The 23190-nt window shown below is 38.1% G+C and overlaps 1 protein-coding gene across 3 annotated transcripts in view; it reads left to right on the top strand.

Annotated features, from left to right (window-relative positions):
- Positions 1–22961, top strand: part of Stt3a (STT3 oligosaccharyltransferase complex catalytic subunit A) — a 37615-nt gene extending 14654 nt beyond the window's left edge. For all 3 annotated transcript variants that reach the window (XM_052756429.1, XM_052756446.1, XM_052756436.1), the window contains exons 8-18: positions 122–286; positions 1632–1812; positions 3342–3497; positions 4655–4746; positions 6577–6732; positions 6986–7174; positions 9687–9803; positions 9920–10022; positions 16098–16286; positions 17200–17315; positions 18779–22961. In XM_052756429.1, the coding sequence (XP_052612389.1) occupies positions 122–286; positions 1632–1812; positions 3342–3497; positions 4655–4746; positions 6577–6732; positions 6986–7174; positions 9687–9803; positions 9920–10022; positions 16098–16286; positions 17200–17315; positions 18779–18817 (1503 nt within the window). In that variant the 3' untranslated portion in view covers positions 18818–22961. The remainder of the gene's footprint in view (positions 1–121; positions 287–1631; positions 1813–3341; positions 3498–4654; positions 4747–6576; positions 6733–6985; positions 7175–9686; positions 9804–9919; positions 10023–16097; positions 16287–17199; positions 17316–18778) is intronic.
- The last annotated feature ends 229 nt before the right edge of the window (positions 22962–23190 follow it).

Raw genomic sequence — 23190 nt, 5'->3', positions numbered from 1 at the left:
TAGATTCTGTGTGTGACACAGTAATTGGCATCTAGATTAACACTGTAGCGTGGTATTGTGTCACAGTGTCAGCATCCTGTGAGTCTTGCTCAAAGGGACTGTTTTTTCTGTCTTCTCACAGGTCTCTTCATGGGGAGGTTATGTGTTCCTGATCAACTTGATTCCTCTTCATGTCCTGGTGCTGATGTTAACAGGCCGTTTTTCTCACCGGATCTACGTAGCCTACTGTACCGTTTACTGCCTGGGTACCATTCTTTCTATGCAGATCTCCTTTGTGGGCTTCCAGGTAAGCATGTGACTTTGTAGAGTTTTCTGCAGCCAAATGTTTCTAAGTAGCTTCAACTAGATTAACTTAGATTGGGTTCTCCTAAGAAGAATATGAATTATAATTTTTGTTTGGGGCTGTTTATTAACTGAAACAACAGAATTATTGGTTATGAATCTGCTTCTAAGAACACATCAGTATTTGCTGCGTGCTGTTTGAATTTAATGGCTCTTTGGTTTGGGTTTGTGTGAGGAGGAGGAGGGACAGTTTAGTTAAGCAGGGTTGATTTGAATGATCAAAGTTAGAATTTCAAAAAAGTTTAAAATTCCAGCCCTTTTAGTGGAAATGACCCCATTTAATGGCAGTGAACTCTGATCATCCTAATGGGGCCTAGGTGAGCCCTTGAGGAAGCAAAGCGCAAACCTTTTACCCAGATTATTAGGTTCAAATAACAGGAAATTGTGTGTTTAGTTTCTTTCGTAAAGTTCTCATCTTTATTTAGAGATAAGTAAGTATTTCTAGTCACTTAATAAATGCAATTTGCTATTCAGTGGAAGATGTAAGAGAATGTAAGTGATATGTTAGTCCTTGAGGAAGCTGGAGAAAGAAATACACACACTGTTGATAGTCTACAGTTCAGTACTTCTAGAGAGTTGTTTCCAGAACATTAACATTAATAGCGTCTGGACACTTGTTAGAAATGCAGATTCTGTAGAGAAAGAAGGATTAAGAATTCAAGGTCATCCTGGACTTTAGTCAAGTTCAGGCCTAGCCTGGTATACATGAAACCCTGTCTCAACAAACAGATCTGAACAAACAAACAAAAAAGAACCCAGACCAAACTAAAACAAGCCAAATGAAACAGTAAAAGAGACCTGTTAAGTCACTGACTCTAGGGTGGGGCTCAGCAACCTACTTTAACATTCCCATTGGTTATGATGCCCACTAGAGTTAGCGAACTATGGAAAAGAGTAATTATATACTAAAGGAGCCTACCAGTGCTCGAGACATAGGAGCTATTGATTTGTCGGGTTTGGAGAGGACTGTTACATTGAATTTTAAATGATGAGTTTTAGTGAAAGGGAGTTGGGAGAAAATTGCAGCCACACTAAGGAAGTAACCAGAGCAAATGGTACAGATGGGATTGTCTTAGTGTATCGTATGCTTTGTTAGACTCCAGACATTCTTTGGAAAATATATGCGGTCAATTAAGCCCTTCTCTATATTGATCCTCGTTCATTTTGGAACTTCAAAACTCGTTGGACTCCTTGGGCTGAAGTAGATCAGGGGAGTGCCAGTCTTGGATGAACTCATTCTGTTTGTTTTTGCTCCTAATACTGCCATATATGTCACCCACTTCCCCCAGCCTGTCCTTTCATCAGAACACATGGCAGCCTTTGGAGTGTTTGGTCTCTGTCAGATCCATGCCTTCGTAGATTATCTGCGCAGCAAGTTGAATCCACAGCAATTTGAAGTTCTTTTCCGAAGTGTTATCTCCCTGGTTGGCTTTGTCCTCCTCACCGTGGGAGCACTCCTCATGCTGACAGGTAGAGGAGCACATCTTTTATAGTTAGGTACACATGGATACAGACGTAGAATAAATACCAAAAAGACGGGCTGTTTGCTCACCACAGAAGTTCCTCTCTTCTATTTCTTTATTTCAAGCACTAAAGTCAAGCATTTAGAAAAGATTAATTTTATGTGTATGGGTGTCTTGTTTGTATGTATGTCTGTGCACCATGTGTGTGCCTGGTCCCTGAGGAAACCAGAAGAAGGCATCAGATCCCCTAGACCTGGAGTTGTAGACAATTGTGAGTGCTGGGAACTGAGCCCCCATCCTCTGCAAGAGCAGCAAGTGCTCTTAACTGCTATCTCTCCAGCCTCAAAGTCCTACTTTTTAAAACATTCTGTTTGTTAGCCTGTTTGGATTTAGCATGGCAGAGTATCTTTGTAGAACTACCTTGCCGGTCTTTTTTCAACTTTCTTTTTTTCTATTGGTAGGCGTGTAGAAATTCTTATACTCTTTGTCATACTTTAAGTCATGGCACTCATCCTATGGAAACTAAATCATGGCTCTTTAGTTTAGTTGACAGTCTCCATTTTTTTTTTTTTAATTTACACTTCTCAGAAGCTAATTTGATTTTTCTAACTCATAGCAGGATGAGGACCTAGTTCACTTAGATTCCGGAGTTGGCCTTAATTTCTTCTCCTTTTTTTTTTTTTTTTTTTTTTTTTTGGTTTTTCGAGACAGGATTTCTCTGTGTAGCTTTGGTGCCTTTCCTGGATCTCACTCTGTAGACCATGCTGGCCTCGAACTCACAGAGATCTGCCTGGCTCTGCCTCCCGAGTGCTGGGATTAAAGGCGTGCGCCACCACCGCCCAACTTGATTTCTTGATTTGACCAGATTAAGCCTAAGATCCTCCTTTCCAGTAGGCTTCTCTGAACTCCCTTCCCCTGTGAATTTAGATATAACCAAATTATTATGTTGAAAAGAATACTCTCAAGTTTAAAAGAACAGGAGCAAATCCTGATGGTAAATAAAGCAAAAATAGCCCTTTTTTTTGACTATTTTTGAGAATACTCTCAAGTTTAAAAGAACAGGAGCAAAACCTGATGGTAAATAAAGCAAAAATAGCCCTTTTTTTTGACTATTTTTGAGAATACTCTCAAGTTTAAAAAAACAAGAGCATTTACCTGATGGTAAATAAAGCAAAAATAGTCCTTTTTTTATCTCAGAATTTTACTCAAATGGAATGTTGTGGGTAAAAGTGCTTTTTGCACAATCCTGCACTCATGAAATGGGTAACTAAGACAGTACAATCTCTCAGAAGCTTGGAGGTAAGTTAGTCTGGAACATGATGTGACAGAAACAATAGAAGAGGTCCTGCCTTAGACAAGGGGCAAGGCAAGAACCAGCTCCCACAAGTTGCCTTACTTCAACACTGCTCTACATACTACAGATATACTACACAGGCACGCTAATAATAAAAATGAAGTGGGATGTTGTGATTACTTAGCATTTTTAGCTTCATGTTTTAGGACTATATGTGAAATATTTATTACCTTCTCTTCCAGGAAAAATTTCTCCCTGGACTGGGCGTTTCTACTCACTGCTGGATCCTTCTTACGCTAAGAACAACATCCCCATCATTGCATCTGTGTCTGAGCACCAGCCCACAACCTGGTCCTCCTACTATTTTGATCTGCAGCTTCTTGTCTTCATGTTTCCAGGTCTGCCTTGCATTTTGAAGTGACGTTCATATGAATCATCCTTTAATTCCAAATATATTGACTACCCTCATCCCTTACTTTTTAAATATTTACTTAATTTTTTTATTATGTTTTCAAAAGTGTCTTTATGTATGTATGTATGTATGTATGAGTGCAGGTGTCTGCAGAGACCAGAAGAGGGTGTCCAATACCCTGGAGGTGGAGTTATGGGCAGTTATGAGCTGCCCCATGTGGATACTTATACTTAGTACTCATAGCATGTTCCTTCTCCTTTTACCCAGTTCTCTTCTTGGCTATATTGAAGTTCTATGTTGAGTTTTTAATAGTTAAGATTTTTATATTGTGAAAACAATAGAGATAAGTTAAAAAACACACAAAAAGGTACATTTGCACTAGTTCTTACTACCCGTCCTACCACCATTGACATTTTAAATCAGATGCAGTGATGAATGTCTGTACTTGGAAGCCTGAGGCAGGAGGATTGTGAGTTTGAGTTCATTCTGGGCTACATAGTGAAACATTCTCAAAAAGTTGTAACGAAAAACCCATTTTTAGTATTAATTAATTGTGTATTTGTGGCTGACCTGGAACTTGCTATATAGGGCAGGCTGGCCTCAAACTTATAGCTATCTGCCTGCCTCTACCTTCCTTGCAAGTCCTGGGACATGACACCTCACCCAGCCCAAACAACCCATCTTAATAGGTGCATTCATTTGCTTATTTGTTGAGTGTGAATGAGATCATGATTGGGCATGAGTCTAGGGCTATGTCAGGGGTGGGACCCTTGCCTAGCATGACTTAGGCCTGGGGAAAAATAATTCCTGCTGATTTAGAATTTATGGAAATACTTTTTCATCTATAGAAGTGTGTAAAGATGTGGAAGAGGACAAGGACCTATAACTTATCTTAATCTTAATGTATTTTATACTTAAAATATAGCATAATTAGCCATCTCTTCTGTTAGACATATAGATTATTTGTGGTTGTTTGGTATTTAAGAATACTGTAGTAAACATCTTTGCATCATTATTTAGAATAGATTCCTAGAATTACTGAGGTAAATGTGTGAAGTCATCCAGTCATATAATGAAGATATTTTTCCTTGTAGGTTTCTGTCTACAGTGCTCAGCTGCTTACTTTTCTTTCCTCTTTTGTAGTTGGCCTCTATTACTGCTTTAGTAACCTGTCTGATGCTCGGATTTTTATCATCATGTATGGTGTGACCAGCATGTACTTTTCAGCTGTAATGGTGAGGAATTCCCTCAGTTCTAGCCAAACTATCCGTGACTCTGAGGTGCTTTCTTGTTTGTTCTTTTTTGCCTGGCTGAGTTTTAAAAAAAAGACTGGTGATTATGCTGCTTGCTGTTGTTAATCCTATTTTGGAATACACAAACTTTCACACTCAGTTTGTGGGGTCTAATTTTCTTGAGTTCATAACCTTGTATAAGGCACTTTTGTACTTCATTGAATTTGGAGCAGATTAAAGAAAAATATTTACATGGAACTGGAGTTACAGGCAATTGTGAGCCACCTGACGTAGGTGCTAGAAACCAAATCTACGTTCCCTAGAAGAGCCAGAAGCTTAACCATAAGCCACTCCCTAGCTCCTGGTGTAGATTTTTTATCTTAAAGCCTTGAGAGTACTGTCTACTGCTTTGCTGTTAAGACAGGGAAGGATTTTATCTAAGGTACTAACATATTTCTTACACTATTTTGAAACTTTTTTTTTTTTTTTCCGGAGCTGAGGACTGAACCCAGGGCCTTGTGCTTGCTAGGCAAGCGCTCTACCATTGAGCTAAATCCCCAACCCCGAAACATTTTTTATTGTATTTATTTTTTATGTGTATGGGTGTTTGAGTGTGTCTGTACACCACGTGGATACTTGACATCCTCAGATTCCAGAAGAGGGAGTTGGATCCTCTGGGGCTGGACTATAAACTGCTGTGTTGGTGTTAGGAATTGAACTGGGTCCTCTGAAAGAGCAGCTAGTGCTCCTAACTTCTGGACCATCTCTCTAGCCCTTTTTTTTTTACTTTGTCAAATCAGAAAAAGCAATTAAAAATGTATTTTTATTGGGGATGGTAGCATACACCTGTAGTCCCAGCACTTGGGAAGTAGAACCATTAGTTCAGGAATGGTCTGGGCAAAATGGCTCTATCTCAGAAAAGAAAATGAGCAAAAATAAGTATATAAAAAAGTAAAAATTTTATATTATCTTTCAGAACCTAGACACATTTAGCAGAGTTTTTTATTTATATTTATGGTTTTTGAGACAAGGTCTTCTTTTCCCCCTAAGTTTTAATTATGTGTGTGTGTGTGTGTGTGTGTGTGTGTGTGTCTGTGGGTTGGTATGTGCATGTTAGTGAACCACCCCATGTGTGTGCTAGGAACTCAACTCAATTTCTCTGCAAGAGCTTAAACCACTGAGTCATCTTTTCAGCTCCAAAGATTATCATTTATTATGTTTACTTATGTGTATGTGTCTTGTATGCTTCATGCTAGGAGGTGCTTCTAGAGTCCAGAAGAGGGCATCAGATCTCCTTGAGTTGCCTGACAGGGGTATTGGGAACAGAACTCCAGTCCTCTGGAAAAGCAACACATACTCTTACACTCTTAAACTGCTGAGCTGTCTCTCAAGCCCTTCCTGTATGTGTGTACATGCATATGTGCAGGTACAGGTTCCCACAGAGTCCAGAAGAAGATGACAGATCTGAGTTCTAGGCAGTTGTGAACTGCCCAACATGGGTTAACTTAGGTCCTCTAGAAGAGCAGTATCTGCTCAGAAGCCATAGAGCCGTCTCTCTAGTCCTGGCCTTGAACTTTTTGATCTTCTTTTCTCAGCATCTTGATTGCTGGAATTACAGATTTCCACTGCAACTGGCTCACGTGTGACAAAGTTTAAGAAATTCTCACTTCTGTTAGGCTATAGCTGTACCACATATTTTCTGTTTCACTTTTGCTGGAGTAGAGTAGTTGTCGAAAATTGCTAAGTTGGTGTCATAGTCAGTCTTCTGATAGATTGAAGTCTTGTCATTTATGAAAGACTGATTATACTGATCATGATTCTTGTTCTTTTTAGGTGCGTCTAATGCTGGTGTTGGCACCTGTTATGTGCATTCTTTCTGGCATTGGTGTCTCCCAGGTGCTGTCCACATACATGAAGAATCTGGATATAAGTCGCCCAGACAAGAAGAGCAAGAAGCAACAGGATTCTACTTACCCTATTAAGAATGAGGTGAGATTTAAGTAACACGTTGACTTGGGAAATGTCTGTGTGTGTGTGTGTGTGTGTGTGTGTGTGTGTGTGTGTGTGTATGTGTGTGTGTGTGTGTGTGTTTATGCGTGCGTGTGCCTGTGTGTGTGTGTTTGAGACGGGTATTACAGCAATGTCTTGGGTGGTCAGAATTAACTTGTGCAGCCCAACATATTTTGATCTCATGTAAGAAGCTGTCTGTGTTTGGTTTACTGTACAATTCTTTCTTCTGTAGGTGGCAAGTGGAATGATACTGGTCATGGCTTTTTTTCTCATCACCTACACTTTTCATTCAACTTGGGTAACCAGTGAAGCCTACTCTTCCCCTTCTATTGTACTGTCGGCCCGTGGTGGGGATGGCAGTAGGATCATTTTTGATGACTTCCGAGAAGCATATTATTGGCTTCGTCACAATACACCAGAGGTAAAAATTTGAGAGGAGTTGGATAGTTAGATAGTGTTGAAGAAACTTGATGTTGTAGTGAATATGACATCTTTTAGATGGATAGGAAGCTTAGAAAAATTTGAAATTTAGACTCTCAGTTTTTAGTAAGCTTTAAAGACCAACCTCTATTGAGGGTGTTCATCTGAAGTAGTGTTCCTCAACCCGTGGGTTGCAGCCCCTTTGGCAAACCCCTGTCTCCAGAAATATTTATATTATAATTCATAACAGTAGCAAAATTACAGTTATGAAGTATCAACAAAAATAATTTTATGGTTGGGAGTCACCACAACATGAGTAAACTATATTAAAGGGCTGAAGCATTAGGAAGGTTGAAAACCATTGTTCTAGAGTATCTTAAATTTTAGATTCTGTTTGGACATTTGTGTTGATATGGTAGTGGTTTTAATATAAGATAGATAAACCCAGTTTCAAAAGAAGAAAATGTTAAATATGTTTGCTATAAAAAAAGTGGAAACTAGAATCAGAATCAAGGTAAACAGTTACCACCTAATAATAATGACATTAAACATTGTAAGTTATGTCTTTTGAGGATCTGAAGTGATTTCTTTTGAAGTAGCTATTGAAAATAGTATTTCTGAGTCAGATTTGCTAAAAACCCAAACTAAGAATTTTTTTAAAAGTAGTGTTGGGGATTGAACCCAGAACCTTAACATATGCTAGGTACATATTCTATCACTGAACTGTGTACTCAGCTCTCAAACTAAGAATCTTTTAATCCTTGCCATCACGTTTTGTGGTTTGTGTTTTCCCTTCTACCGTTGTAAAATTCATAAATTTTATAATGATTTTATAATGTTATTAAGGGTCATTAAAAATTACCTAATGACAAACCAGGAGTGTTGGCACATTCCTTTAATATAGCATTGAGAATGCAGAGGCAGGTAAACCTCTGAGTTTGGGGCCAGCCTGATGTACATGGTGAGACCCTATCTCTAATGAAAAAAATTTAAATTACCTAATGACATCAAGCTGTCTTAGCTGTACTTCATAGTCCCCCATACCTCTTGATCCATTATGCTTGTTTCAATGATCTGGAATTAGGGTATTTGGGAATGTTGGATTGTATATAATGTAAACTATTTCCTGACTATATATGAATGGAGGAGCAGGTGCTCCATTTTTTTTTTTTTTTAGTAAATATGGTTTTTAATATTTTCTCCTCTTTGCATTTATAACATAATTCACTTAGACAATCACAGAATCCTTTTCTTCCAATACTACAAACTGTATTACAAATGAAATCAAAATATACAAGACAGTTGCTGTTTTCTATAAAACCACTTTATATATTAACTTGTTCTCCAAAACCATTTTTTTTTTCTTTTTGGCCTGGTTTAAAAAGGTGTTGTTATAAATATTTACAACATTTTCTTTTAGATGAACATTCTTACAAACAGAAAAAGAGAATTTTATGAACAGATCATGTAAAATACTAGGCAGTGTTAGAGGCTTCTAGCTGTGCTATTTCCCACTTCAGATACAATACTGAAAATGATCATCCATCTTTCTTGTCCCATTCCATTCTGTTCACAGTAAAATTTCCATTTTCTCTAAGCAGTCTGTTCATCAATAGGATATGGAAAGTCAAGGCCACTCTACATGGAATCTTTCAGAAAAGAGCTCAGGGAAAATGCTTCACAGATGAGTTAAACCAGAACAGGCAGTCTTTGGTCAGAGCAATGAGGTGAAATTTCAATGTAAAACTTGGTATGGTCAGCAATCTTTGTAATTAGTACTTCCTGGATATGGGATGTATTTTTTAAAGATCTGGGTAACAATGAGTGGTAAGGGGGAAAAAAAAAACGAAAAAAGAATAGATTATGACATTCTTTTTTTTTTTTTTTTTTGTTGGAGCTGAGGACTGAGAGCTAGTCAAGTGCTCTACCACTGAGCTAAATCCCCAACCCCTGACATTCTTAATGACACCAAAAACAGCTACCTAAAATACCTGTTCTTAAACTACTACAAACATAACAAAACTCTGTTGTGTTAAGTGAAGTTTGCCATAAGCAGCTTTCAGGCATGGCTATTATCACCAAGGTCTCTGTCCTCTGGAGCATGTGCCTCAGCCCGCAAAAGCTAAGTTGACTACCATAAAGACTGAGAGCAGCTCTGCTCTTGTACCAGTACAAGGCTCTGCATTATGTACTGAAGGCGAAAGTGTAACTGAGATTTTGTTTATTTAGTTATAACTATTTTCTTGTGGGACAACATTTTCCTAAACTGTATAGTACATGTTTCCTGAAAAATCAAAATACTGATTCTACCTTAAGCTCAAATAGGAAGAAAAGGTCAATTAAGACTACTGAAGAAAGGTGCCCCAATTTTATTTTCTTGTTAGGAGTACATTACTTTGTAAAGAAGTTTATTAATTAGACAAGTCTTATCAAAGTTGTCCTTCCACTCTTCTTAGCATTTGGTTTTTAAGAGTAGTGAGATGAACATTTTCCTATTTTCATTTTTGTTTTAGGATGCAAAGGTCATGTCATGGTGGGATTATGGCTACCAAATTACTGCAATGGCAAATCGGACAATTTTAGTGGATAATAACACATGGAATAATACTCATATTTCTCGAGTAGGGCAGGTAAGGTAAAAGGGTCCATTGAGTGTCTGATATATGAGGTCTACTGGGAAACTCGTTACTAGGAGAGGAGGTTGACTTGAGATTTTTCTTTGAGAATTGTACACTTATTTTTCTAGGCAATGGCATCCACAGAAGAAAAAGCCTATGAAATCATGAGGGAGCTGGATGTCAGCTATGTGCTTGTCATTTTTGGAGGCCTAACAGGGTATTCCTCTGATGGTAATGTACTTGATATTATATCTAGCTGTGGGACATTCTTAGAGTCTTAGAAAATGTAGTGAATCACTGTTTTATTTATTTATATTTGTTTTTGAGAGTCTCATGTGACTCAGGCTAGCCTTGAACTTGCTGTGTCCATAAGGATGACCTTGAACTACTGATCTTACTTCTACCTCCCTGGTGCTATAGCTACAGGCCTGCACCATCTGTCTTTATTTTCTCTTTTTAAAGAAAAAATTATGTGTGTGTGTACACAAAGTAAAATTAACTTTCACAAAACTGAAGTTAATATTACCTGTTTATATATTTTTTTTTTTTTGGTTTTTCGAGACAGGGTTTCTCTGTGTAGCTTTGCGCCTTTCCTGGGACCCACTTGGTAGCCCAGGCTGGCCTCGAACTCACAGAGATCCGCCTGGCTCTGCCTCCCGAGTGCTGGGATTAAAGGCGTGCGCCACCACCGCCCGGCTACCTGTTTATATTTTTAAAAGTTAAACAATTCTGGAAGTTTAAAATAAGTGGTTGTCTCGTGGCCCTAAACTTAAGTAAGCATCTTTAACATTAGTGCTAACCAGTAGTTCCTGTCTTCTGTTACTTTGTTTGTTTTTTCAGTGCTGGGGATTGATGCCTAGAGCATCATGTGTTAGGCAAGCTTTTCCCCACTAAGTTATACTCTCAAATCTTTATATTTTAAAATTCCTGCTAGTCTGTGGTCGATTAGTTTTAGTTGTACTATCTCTTTAAAAAGTTGTTTTATTACATTTATTTATTTGTGTGTATTTTGGGAGGGGGGCATGTTGCATGTGTCCCATAGTATGGGACAGCTTGCTGATTCTCTACTTACACGGTGTAGGTCCCAGGCATTGAGTTTTTAGGTCATCAAGCTTGGAAGCAAGCACCTTTACCTGTTGAGCCATCCATTGGTCCTCTATCAACTTCTTACAGCTGATGAAGCATTTTACCTTTTATCTCACATCTCTCCTCTTTTCAATGTTCTTAGTATAGTTAATGTGCAGCTTTTGATTAAATCTAGGTAGGTGTTTTGAAATCACACTGCTCAATTAGTCAGTTCTCGGGTTACATTTTTATCACAAGTATTTTCTTTTCCTACAGCTAGTGATTACTTTATATTTATATGTTAATTTTCTTTGTATGTGTAGCTACTTCTTCACAATTTGCTTCTTCAAACTCAGTCCTATGGCTGCTTTTCGAAGATGCTTATTTTAAATAAGACTATTTCAAATGTATCTTATAAAAGCAAAGTAAAATTGATAACAGCAGGAACAACAAACAATTATCTCAGCACTATTTGGTAGTAATTATCTGTCTATCTTATCTATAGTACTAAGTACTATATAAATATATATTTCAATGTATGCATATCTGCTTATGTGTGTGTCTATTTATGATTTATGTATATGTGTAATTAAAGGGATAGTTCTGTAGGGTGTGACAGTGCACATCTGTAATCTTGGCACTTGGTGTACAGGAAGATCGCCAAGTTTGAGTCCACCTTGGTCTGTACAACAAGATCTTGTCTATTGAAAAAAACAAACAAAAAAACAAAGGACCACAATTAGTTTCTTGACGTCTTTCCACTAATATTAACTAACCACTGTCAACTGAGTAGAGTATGTTTGATGTTGGAATAAAAGTGTCATTATTTGTAGCATATTAGAAATTTTTTATGAAATACAGGAAGTGAGCAATTATCATTAGTAACTTACCATGAAAAGAAATATTGCTTAGTGTCTTAGTTAGGGTTTCTGTTGGCTGTGATAAAATACTTTGATCAAAAGCAACTTAGGGCGGAGAACATTTATTTCATCTTACAGCTTGTCCATCATCTAGGGAAATCAGGGAAGGAACTCTTATCTAGTCAGGAACACAGAGGTAGGAGCCAGTACAGAAGCCATGGAAGAGTGTTGCTTACAGGCTTGCTCCTTGTGGTTTGCTCAGCCTGCGTTTTGTAGTACCCTGAATCAACCAGCCCAGGGGTGGTCCCACACACAGTGAGCTGGGCCCTCCCCCACTAATCATCAATCAAGAAAATGCACCACAGATTTGCCCATGGGCCGATCTGGTGGGTGCATTTTCTCAACTGAGGGTCTTTCTAGTCAGATGACTCTAGCTTGTGTCAAACTGACAAAATAAAAGGCAAAAACAAAACACAAAATAAAAAACCCCAAAATAAAACTAGCACTTAACAGCAAGAGTTCTTGATTAGAGAGATTGTTTTTGTTTAATTTTATTTTGTTATTTGTGTGCATGTGTGTGCAAGTCCAAGTTTGACTGGTCTCTTGCTGTGACCTGGGACTTGCCAGTTAAGCTAGGTTATCTGGCTGGGAGTCCTCAGGGATCTACCAGTCTCAAATCCCTAGTATTGGAATTTTAAGTATGTGCCACCATGTCCACCTTTTATATGGGTGTCGGGCATTCAATTCAGGTGCCTGTGTTTTTGTGGCAAGCACTTAACTGACTGCAGCCCTCAGATTTTCTTCTTTAAAAAATTTTAGACATGGACTTGCTGTATAGCCAGGGTGGTTTGTAACCTGGTTTGTAGTCTAGTCAGACCTCCATCTTACAGCAAGCCTCCTTTCTCTGCCTTCTGAGTGCTGGGATTTATGGTGTCCACCACAATATTTGGCAGTTAAAATGATTTAAGAAATATATATATATGTATGTGTATATATATATATATACACATACATATATATGTGTGTGTATGTATATATTCCTTCCTAAATATGTATATATTTCTCCTTTATTTTATGTGCATTAGTGTTCTTCCTCCATGTATGTCTGTGCACCATGTGCATGCAATGCTCACAGAGGTCAGAAGAGGGCATCAGATCTCCTGGGCCTGGAGTTACATACAAATGGTTATGAGTTCCCACATAGGTGCTGGGAATTGAACCCAGGGTCCCCTGAAAGAGCAGCCAGTGCACTTAATTGCTGAGCATTTATCCAGCTCCTAATTAAATTTATTTTTAAAGTCTTGAAGTGTAACATTTGGAAAGGTGCAAATATTGTTAAGTCTGCAGTTTAATGAGTTTTCACAGAAAAACACAACCCACATAACTACCACCCAAATTGTTACTAGTGTTCTAGAATATCTTGCACTCCCTTGCAGTATCTACTCCTATTGCCTAAGAGTGCATACTATCTGGACTTACAATGCATTTCTTCTTAAAGCATATTTATTGATATATACTTAACATATTGAATTATTAAGTTTGTTATACAACTATACCTGTACAGTTTTGTTAGTTCTTGACCTTAAGAATTCTACATGTATTCCTTTTTTACTTGTTCAGTTTCTGAAGATTTATTGTTAAGCAAACTTACCTTTATATAATACAGACAATATTTTATTTTATGTGTATGGGCATTTTGCTTGCTTGCATGCATGTCTGAGTACCACTTGGATGTCTGGTATGCATGGAGGGCAGAAGAGGGTCTTGGCTCCACTGGAAACAGAGTTACAAATGGTTGTGAGCTGCCATGTGGGTGCTGGGAATCATACCTAGGTCCTCTGGAAGAGCAGCCAGTGCTCTTAACTGCTGAGCCATCTCTCCAAGCTCCTATAATACAGACTAATACAAGCTAACCCAATAAAAAAAGATAAAAGTTTAGAGGTTTACATCAACCATGTAATTCAGCCAATTGTTGAAATTGCAGAAGTAATCCATATGATATATGTACTGTTCATTCTGTTGTGGATAGTTTTAACTTGCTGCTCTTGTATATTCCTGTTCTAGGGTTCAGACATACGTTCCCACATTGGGCTTTTGTTGTTGTTGTTTTGTTTGTTTTCAAGGCAGGGTCTCTCTGTGCAGCCTTGGCTGGCTTGGAACTCACTCTGTAGACTAGGCTGGCCTCAAATTTACAGAGATCCCCCTGTCTCTGCCTCCTGAGTGCTGGGATTAAAGGAGTGCGCCACCACCTCCTGGCTTGGGCTTTTTTTTTTTTTTTTTTAAATAGATTGTTTAAGATCTGAACTTGGGTCCTTAGTTTGTATGGCAGGCACTGTACAATTCTCAGTTGCTCTACATTTTTGTTTGCACTTGATTTTATTTGTCTTTTTCATTTGGGTATGTTTGTAATGGCGATATTGATCTTTTATAATGATGATGATGACGACGACGACGATGGGGAAACTGCTTCTTTAACTTGTTTATTATGTAGGACTATAAAAATGTGGTGAAAAATCAGATTTTGTGAAGTCATATTGTTGCTTACTAGCTAACTGTATGCAAAGAAAGACTTAGTCAGAAAAACAGGGGAAAAAAATCCCTGAACTTCCTTTGGAGATGATGTCATATTTTTGAGTTGTTGAAAGAATGATGATTTGACAGTAATCTAACTGTGGGAACTAGTCTTTTTTTTTAAGGCAATAGAATACTTTTTGAAGACATTAAAAATAATGCAGAATATTCAATATCTAGCTCTGTGAAAACATGCATGTGACAGTCATGAAAGACAATTCCTCAAGACTGTGTTATTAAACTGTGTTAGGCTGGGCGGTGGTGGCGCACGCCTTTAATCCCAGCCTTCGGAGGCAGAGGCAGGCGGATCTCTGAGTTCGAGGCCAGCCTGGTCTACAGAGTGAGTTCCAGGATAACAAGGACTAAGCAGAGAAACCCTGCCTTGAAAAACAAAATAAATAAAAAATAAATAAAACCCCCCAAAACTAAAACCTTTATTAGTAGGAGTTCTGAAAGTTTGAGAGTGATTATTATTGTTACTGTTAATGTTGTCATTTCAACATTTCAGTTGTGTCTGTCGGTGAATACTTTCTGAATTTTAAACATCCCATTTCTCACAGTATTATGTGCCAAAAGACAATCTCAGTTGTGTTTGATTTTGCTTCAGTTGCTCATTCCCAACTCACCTTCAGCCTTTAGTCATTATTCTTTTCTAGGTTCTATTAAACAATAAGTAAGGTAATGGATGGTAGAGTATGCCTATAGCTATAATCTTAGCATTCTGAATGCCGAGGCAGGAGGCTTGTGATACTGCCTAGGTTGGCCTTGAACTCTTAGTCTACTCTTAATTTAGCTTTGGTGCTGAGATTATAGGCACAGGCAGGATGATGTTTTCTAAAGCAATTAACAGGTCTTTGGAAATACATTTTCTGTTGCTTTTAGGAAAGTTTTATTTCTTCTTGGACATATGTTACTGTGTTTTCAGTGTTCTTAATTTTAACTTTTTATCCTTTTTTTTTTTTTTTTTTTTTTTTTTTCGAGACAAGGTTTTTCTGTGAAGCTTTGGAGCCTTTCCTGGAACTCACTAGCCCAGGCTGGCCTTGAACTCACAGAGATTCCCCCTGCCTCTGCCTCCCAAGCGCTGGGATTAAAGGTGTGTGCCACCACTGCCTGGCCCTTTTTATTCATTTAATTTTTTTTTTTCAGACAGGATCTCACTATGAGGAGATATCTGGCCTGGAATTCACTATGTAGACCAGGCTAGCCTTAAACTAACAGTGATCCATCCATCTCCCAAGTGCTAGGGTTAAAGTCATGTACTACTACACCTGGCTTCTAGTTTCACTTTTTATTGAATGTTTATGAAGTCTTAAAATAAAATATTTGATCATAGTACAGATTCTTTTATTATGAAAGCTTGATGCTGTGTAGCCCAGGCTGGCCTTAAATGCCTGAAACTCCTCCCTCAACCTCCCAGTGCTGGGATTACAGAGAGGCATCAATGTGCCTAGTTTCCACACAGCACCTCTAAATTGGTATCAATAATACTTTGGGTGCTTACTTAAGTATATGTGGTTACTGGCTACTGCTTGCAATAGCTTAGCCCTTCCTGATTTCTAGGAATACTTTCAGTCTTAAGCCTGGACCAATAGCATACAATTTCAGCCTTTAACAAACAATTTCTAATAAAAGTTTTGTATTTTTAGGAAATGCTTTGCTCTCACACTATTTCTTGTTTTTACAGAGTTAAATGACAGCTTTCTGTATTAGAAAAGTGTAATGGAAATTTCCTTAGGAATAGTGACATTTTCATCGAGTTATTTATATCCAACAGCCTTTCTGATACACAGTCCTTTCCTTTTTCCTCTAGATATCAACAAGTTTCTTTGGATGGTCCGGATTGGAGGAAGCACAGATACAGGAAGACATATCAAGGAGAATGACTACTATACTCCAACTGGGGAATTCCGTGTGGATCGTGAGGGGTCTCCAGTGCTGCTCAACTGCCTTATGTACAAAATGTGTTATTATCGCTTTGGGCAGGTCTACACAGAAGCCAGTGAGTGATTCATAATACGAACAACAATAGTGATAGCTGACACATACTGTGTTTTCCAGGTTCTACTCTTAGTCTCTTTAACTCATTTAGTCCTCACAGGAACCCAGAAGATAGAAACTAATATTAACACCATTTTATGTATGAAGAAATTGAAATAACTAACAGGTTACTGTACTAGCTAATATCACATGATAGAATTCAAACTCAGTCTGCCTCTGAATTCTGTACTTTAAAACACTATCTTCTGTTTGGGCGGTGGTAGCACATGCCTTTAATCCCAGCATTTGGGAGGTAGAGACAGGAGGCTCTGTATGAGTTTGAGGCCAGCCTGGTCTACAGAGCAAGTTCCAGGACAGCCAGGGATACACAGAGAAACCCTGTCTTGAAAAAAAAAACAAACAAACAAACAAACAAAAATTGACCTTTTATTGTGAATGTCTCAATAAAGAATATTATAGTGTGAGAAGGACTAAGGGATAAAGAAAAAAGTACTTTTCCATTTTTTAGATGAATACATTTGGTCAGGTTAGATCCTGTCCATTTCAGTTTTGTTTCTGCATCTGGGAAAACTTTTGCAGTATATACAAGACTTGAACTCATGATCCATGGAAAGGTTACTAGTGTTAGGTCTCTGGATAACAGTCCTCGGAAGTAGAGAGGCTTGAAATTCACCTTGTAGACTTATAAGCTTCATGGACTCTGCCAAGCATCACATTGGGCAGGACGCAACTAGGGTAGCACTTGATTTGCCATTTCTATCTAAAGCTCTGTCTTGCAGACTCTAGTCAAAGCAGGCGGAGGAATAGCCATCAATGCAGTAGTTGGTGTATAGCTTCCATCGCTTTAGGAAATTAACTTCAGAATAGAAAAGATTTTTCTCTTGTTGTAAAGATTTTTCTCTTGTTGCTTTTAGAGCGTCCGCCAGGCTTTGACCGTGTTCGAAATGCTGAGATTGGTAATAAAGACTTTGAGCTTGATGTCCTGGAGGAAGCATATACCACAGAACATTGGCTGGTCAGGATATACAAGGTGAGTAGGTGCTACATAGCTCAGAAAACTGATCTTGTTTTAGTATACAATTTTCCCACATAGGGACATTTTTAATGGCATCTGGTTTCAAAGTAGCTTGTAACTTACTTGAAGTGTTAATTATTTTTAAATTGTGTGTGTGTATGTGTACAACTTTGTGGATTCTCTTTACATTTTTTTTTTTTTTTTTTTTTTGTTTTTCGAGACAGGGTTTCTCTGTGTAGCTTTGCGCCTTTCCTGGGACTCGCTTGGTAGCCCAGGCTGGCCTCGAACTCACAGAGATCCACCTGGCTCTGCCTCCCGAGTGCTGGGATTAAAGGCGTGCGCCACCACCGCCCGGCTCTCTTTACATTTTTATAGATTCCCGAGATTAACTTCAGGTCATCAGGCTTGTATGCAATTTTACCTGCTAAGCTATCTGGTTAAGCCAAAATATTACTAATCATATTTTTGATTATTTTTTATAGAGGATTGGCAGTTGTTATGCCAACATTTCTTTTTCTTTAAAAAAAAATTTCTTTTACTACATTTTTATGTAGGAGGCATTATATATGTATGCTACATGTGAAGACAGCTTGTCGGGGTCAGTTCTTTTATTGTATGGGTCCTGGAGATCCAAATCAAGTTACCAGGATTGATGGCAAGTGCCTTTACCCACTGAAACATTTGCCAGACCAGTACTTTTTTCTTTCTTCTTTCCTTATGGTTTTGGGGATAGGGTCTCAGGATGCCATCCAGACTAGTCTTAAAAGTACAATTTATTCCAGGTTGGCTTTAAACTCAGATCCCATTTCTTCAGCCTCTGGAATGGTTGTATTATAGATGTGGCCACTGTACTTGGTTTTGGGGAAATGCATGTGTTTGTGTTTTTTTTTTTAAAAGATTTATTTTATTTATTATGTATACAGCATGTATGACTGCAGGCCAGAAGAGGGAGCCAGATCTCATTACAGATGGTTGTGAGCCACCATGTGGTTGCTGGGAATTGAACTCAGGACCTCTGGAAGAATAGTCAGTGCTCTTAACCTCTGAGCCATCTCTCCAGCCTGTGTTTGTGTTTTTGAACTATGTTTTCTTTTTGCTGAATTTTTGACACAGAATCACATGATGTCATGTAGGAATGTGTTACATCTTTTATATGAGAACAGGTTGAACCACATATAGCATCTATGCCTAGGGAAGCAAAGGCAGGGGGATTGAATTTTGAGGCCAGCCTAGGCTACATATATCTCAAGTAACGGAATAAAAAAGAATGATTGAGGTCTTTTGGTCACTGCCAAAGTTAGTCTATACTGTTTCTTAAAGGCTAAGTTGACAGTAGGTAGACTCTAATCCATGCTTATTTATTCACATTGTCAAACAAGCAACAGAGTCTAGAGTGATCTTTTCTGCTCTGTGGAACTAGTAGATCTTGCCAAAGAAGAACTTAGGGTACATACTAAACTGATGTCTTTATGTTGCAGGTAAAGGACCTGGATAATCGAGGCTTGTCAAGGACATAAATGTCACATTGTGCCCTGATATGCTTCGCACTGAGTGCGTCATATTGAGGACGCCGAAGATTTTTTTTTATATACATACAGTTTATAAGAACAGAGCCGGATGGGATTAGAATTGTCTGGAAGTTTTGTCCTGGACAGTATGGGCTAGGCCAAATGAAATGATTTTTATAATTCTGAGCAGGTTACCAAATGAAATGTCATGGCTTTACTTGGTCAATTAAAAGGGGGTATTTTTTTTTTTTTTTAAATGTGCCTTATTTGTTTTGACTTAAATTGGCTGATTTGAGGATCACAGAAGTGAATGGATGGAAGACCATATCCATGCTCTAGGTCCCCAGATGAACCAAATAGGAGCATTTTCTTTCTCTTTCCTATCAGCAAACTCAAGGACTAGCTCTGGTTCTACAAATATAAAAACTTTTTCACACTTCTTGTTTTATAGCACCCGGTACAATGCTTTGCATATAATGGGTGCTTAATAAAAATTTTTATCAAATGAATAAATGTTTTTGGGACCAGAAGAGTGCTATTTCTGAGCAAGGAAGACAACTTTCTTGCTGTTATACCTATGTTCTCAATGTCTATTTCTTTAGAAGCTCTTTGGCTTTGAAAGGACAGAAAGTTGCTAAGTATCCCTGATCTCACCAGGATTCTTTTAAACCAGTGAGGGTTTTTCTTATTCTAAGCAGGTAGATGAACCAAATGTGACTAATCCAATAGTTTTTAAGACTCAGTGAAACATATTAATCTGAGAGGAAGACACTCCTCTAACATCACATATAGAGGTTGATGGTCAGTAGATGTTTCTGGAATCAGATATAGTTATATGTACCTATATGACATTTAGGTTTTCAGTGCTTCACTAAATCTAAAACACAGTAAATGACTCTTTGCTCATGTCCGGTAGACTGCACTAAATCTCTTGGGGTTTTCCACCATGAGCTTCTGTTTTTCTTAGTGTCAATCTGCTGTATTCATATACCACTTCAGGCTTGTTACCTGGTTTTGAAGCCCTTGCTAAATATATAACTAGGAAGTAGGAAGTGTTGCTGCTAGCAGGTAACTAGAGATCATTGCCAGTCTGACTGTAAGAAAAGAGACTTTCAAAAGCTTTTTAACTTCAAAGCACAGAGGTCTCATAGTTATTTTATGCCAAGATAAGCAGCTTTCTGTTCAGTACAATAGGACATTTCATGTATTTTACAACATAGGACATAATCACTGATGTATATAAACTGTCTTAAATTAGTTGAACCTGTTTAAGAAGACAGGAGGAATTATATGACTTTTAGATAGTCACATTAGTACTCTGTGCATATATGCTTAGGTACACTTGTATACCTAAGGACTTCACCTTCAAGCCAGTTTATGTACCATGTACTTTAACTGTGGCTGAAATTTAGATTTAACAGAAGATTTGATTTCCTATATGTAAATATATTACTTGATTTATATACATAATTACTGCCTACTGGGAAAGGTTAATCTGAGATTTATCAATATGATTATATTACAGATTATTAGTAAGCTTTCTCTGTAGTATAAATGGGATAACCCTTTTTCATACCATTTTAACTCCTGGGATTTTGATATTTTCTAGTTTACACAGATTTTTTTTTTTTTTAAATTGCTTTCATTTTCAGTTATAGTCCACTTAGTGTAAAAAAAAAATCCATCTAAAAAACAACAATACACTTTCACACATATCCCTTCCCATGCACCCATTCACCCTCTAGAGACTCCACATTCAGCTATGCTGACCTCCCATCATTACCTCCTGCCTATTAGTAACTTGTTTTGTTATGTTTTGGTATTGTAGTTTGAGGTAGCATTGATTTGGGTGGGAACAGGAATTAGTACCTTTTCACCATCCCTTATATCAGTGGTTCTTAACTCGTGGGTTGGGACCCCTTGGCACACCTCTGTCTCCAAAAAAATTTACTTTATGATTCATAACAGTAGCAAAATTACAGTCAGAAATAGAAACAAAAACAACTGTATTTTTAAAGGGTCTCCAAATATTAGAAGGTTGAAAACCACTGCCTTATATTTTGTGACATATTTTTACTGTCATCTGTTACAGCTGTGATTACCTTTTACCTTTTGGCTATTCTCAGTTAAGATGTATTATATACTGTTACTTTTTGATGGTGGTTGTTTTTAAGACAGTTCCATGTACTTAGGCTGGCTTTGAACTCGTGATTGTCCTGCCTCTACCTCCTAGGTGTTGAGATTACAGGTGTGGGCCACTATAGCCAGCTAGTTACTATTTTTCCTCTATAACTTCTTTTAGGAAGTAATTTAATTTTTAGTACCTATTATAAATCTCTCCTACCCCCTCACTCCCTAGCCAATTCTCTTTCATTTGTGCCTATTTTCTCTTCATGTGATCAAATACATTCATTAACCAATTTTTGCTTCTTTGAGACAGGGTTTTTTGTAGCAGGGGCTGGCTTTGAATTCCTGATTCTCCTGCCTCTATTGGGATTATAGGTATATGCTACCACACCTGATTACGTTGTTTACTTTTAAGAATGTGTTTTATTTTTCAGCTTGAATTGGTTAACTCTCCAAGTTTGTTGAGTTGTATTATTTCACTGTTATATTTGTTAATCTTTTGCCTTTTTTATTGATTTGCCATTTCTTTTTTTTTTTTTTTTTTTTTTTTTTTTTTTTTTAAAATTTTATTTATTATGTATACAGTGTTCTGCCTACACATATGCCTATAGGCCAGAAGAGGGCACCAGATCTCATTAGAGATGGTTGTGATCCACCATGTGGTTGCTGGGAATTGAACTCAGGACCTCTGGAAGAGCAGCCAGTACTCTTAACCTCTGAGCCATCTCTCCAGCCCAAAACAACTCTTGTTTTTTTTTTTTTTTTTTTTTTTTGGTTTTTCGAGACAGGGTTTCTCTGTGTAGCTTTGTGCCTTTCCTGGAACTCACTTGGTAGCCCAGGCTGGCCTCGAAATCCCAGAGATCCACCTGGCTCTGCCTCCCGAGTGCTGGGATTAAAGGCGTGCGCCACCACTGCCCGGCTGATTTGCCATTTCTAAGTAACTTCTTATGAAAGTGTGTAGGGGGAATAAATTACTGGAGCTCTTTTATTCATACTCAACGCATAGGTGGGTAAAGAATTTCAGACTGTCACTATTTTGCATTATAAAGGCACTAGCCCATTGTTCTCTACTTTCCTAATGTTAAGAAATGCAGTTATTCCGCTGAGTATTTGTCTGTTCTTCGCCCCAGACCTCTTGGTTGCATCTTTATTGGGGCTATCCACTGTGCCAGGCACTCTGGATTTTCATGTGTGCATAGTCAAGTTGTTTTTTTTTTTTTTTTTTTTTGAAAAAACACTCTATATGTAGATTTCTCCAGCTGTCTTTCTGATATAGCTAATTAAAAAATTTAAATGTTAGGCAACACAATGTGACACTTTAAATATTTACTTTTATTTTATGTGTTTGGGTGTTTTGCCTCCATACGTGTGTAATATCATGTGTATGCTTGGTGCCCACAGAGTCCAGATGAGGGCATCAGATTTCTAGAACTGGAGTTACAGACAGTTGTGAGCTGCCGTGTGGGTGCTGGGAATTGAACCCAGGTCATTTGGAAGAGCTGTTAGTGGTCTTAACTGTTGACTCAACTCCCCAGCCCTGGTATAGTTATTTGAATGTGGGGCTTCCTGAGTCAATTTCCTAAAATTTTCATAGTTGCTGTTTTATTTTTCATCTCCTACGATATTTCCTCAGCTGTATTTTCTCTCTTCTCACTCCTCCCCCACCTCCTTTCTGTATTGGGTCAAACCGGGGTCACTGTCAGTGAGCTACATTTCCATCTTCAACCATGTTTTCAAATATTTTATTTTTTCTTTTCTGCTTTCCATTTCTAAAGTCTTTTTTTTTTTTTTTTTTTGGTTTTTCGAGACAGGGTTTCTCTGTGTAGCTTTGCGCCTTTTCCTGGAACTCACTTGGTAGCCCAGGCTGGCCTCGAACTCACAGAGATCCGCCTGGCTCTGCCTCCCGAGTGCTGGGATTAAAGGCGTGCGCCACCACCGCCCGGCCCATTTCTAAAGTCTTAAGAGCTCTTTTGTCTGACTATCTCATTGTTTTGCTGCCTTTCCAATTAAAGACTTTCCCAAATTCTTGGCTGACTGCTTTTTAAGACTGGGTGTTGGAAAGGGAGTGTATGCTTGTTCTATTCAATATGCTGTGATCAGACTAGTACACTCAGGTACACTGAGAAGTCATTGATACTGCTATTAGGTTTCCTTTTTTCTTTCATACGTAAGATTCAAGGTTTGTATGTGCTCTTATTCAAGGATATTGGCCAAGCGAGGCTGTCTGTCACCTTTCTGGAGCAGAGTAGGAAAAG

This window comes from Peromyscus californicus, unplaced genomic scaffold (assembly GCF_007827085.1).
Source record: "Peromyscus californicus insignis strain IS unplaced genomic scaffold, ASM782708v3 Scaffold_11__1_contigs__length_118956290, whole genome shotgun sequence".
Lineage (NCBI taxonomy): Eukaryota > Metazoa > Chordata > Mammalia > Rodentia > Cricetidae > Peromyscus > Peromyscus californicus.
This window is presented reverse-complemented; position numbering and strand designations above follow the sequence as displayed.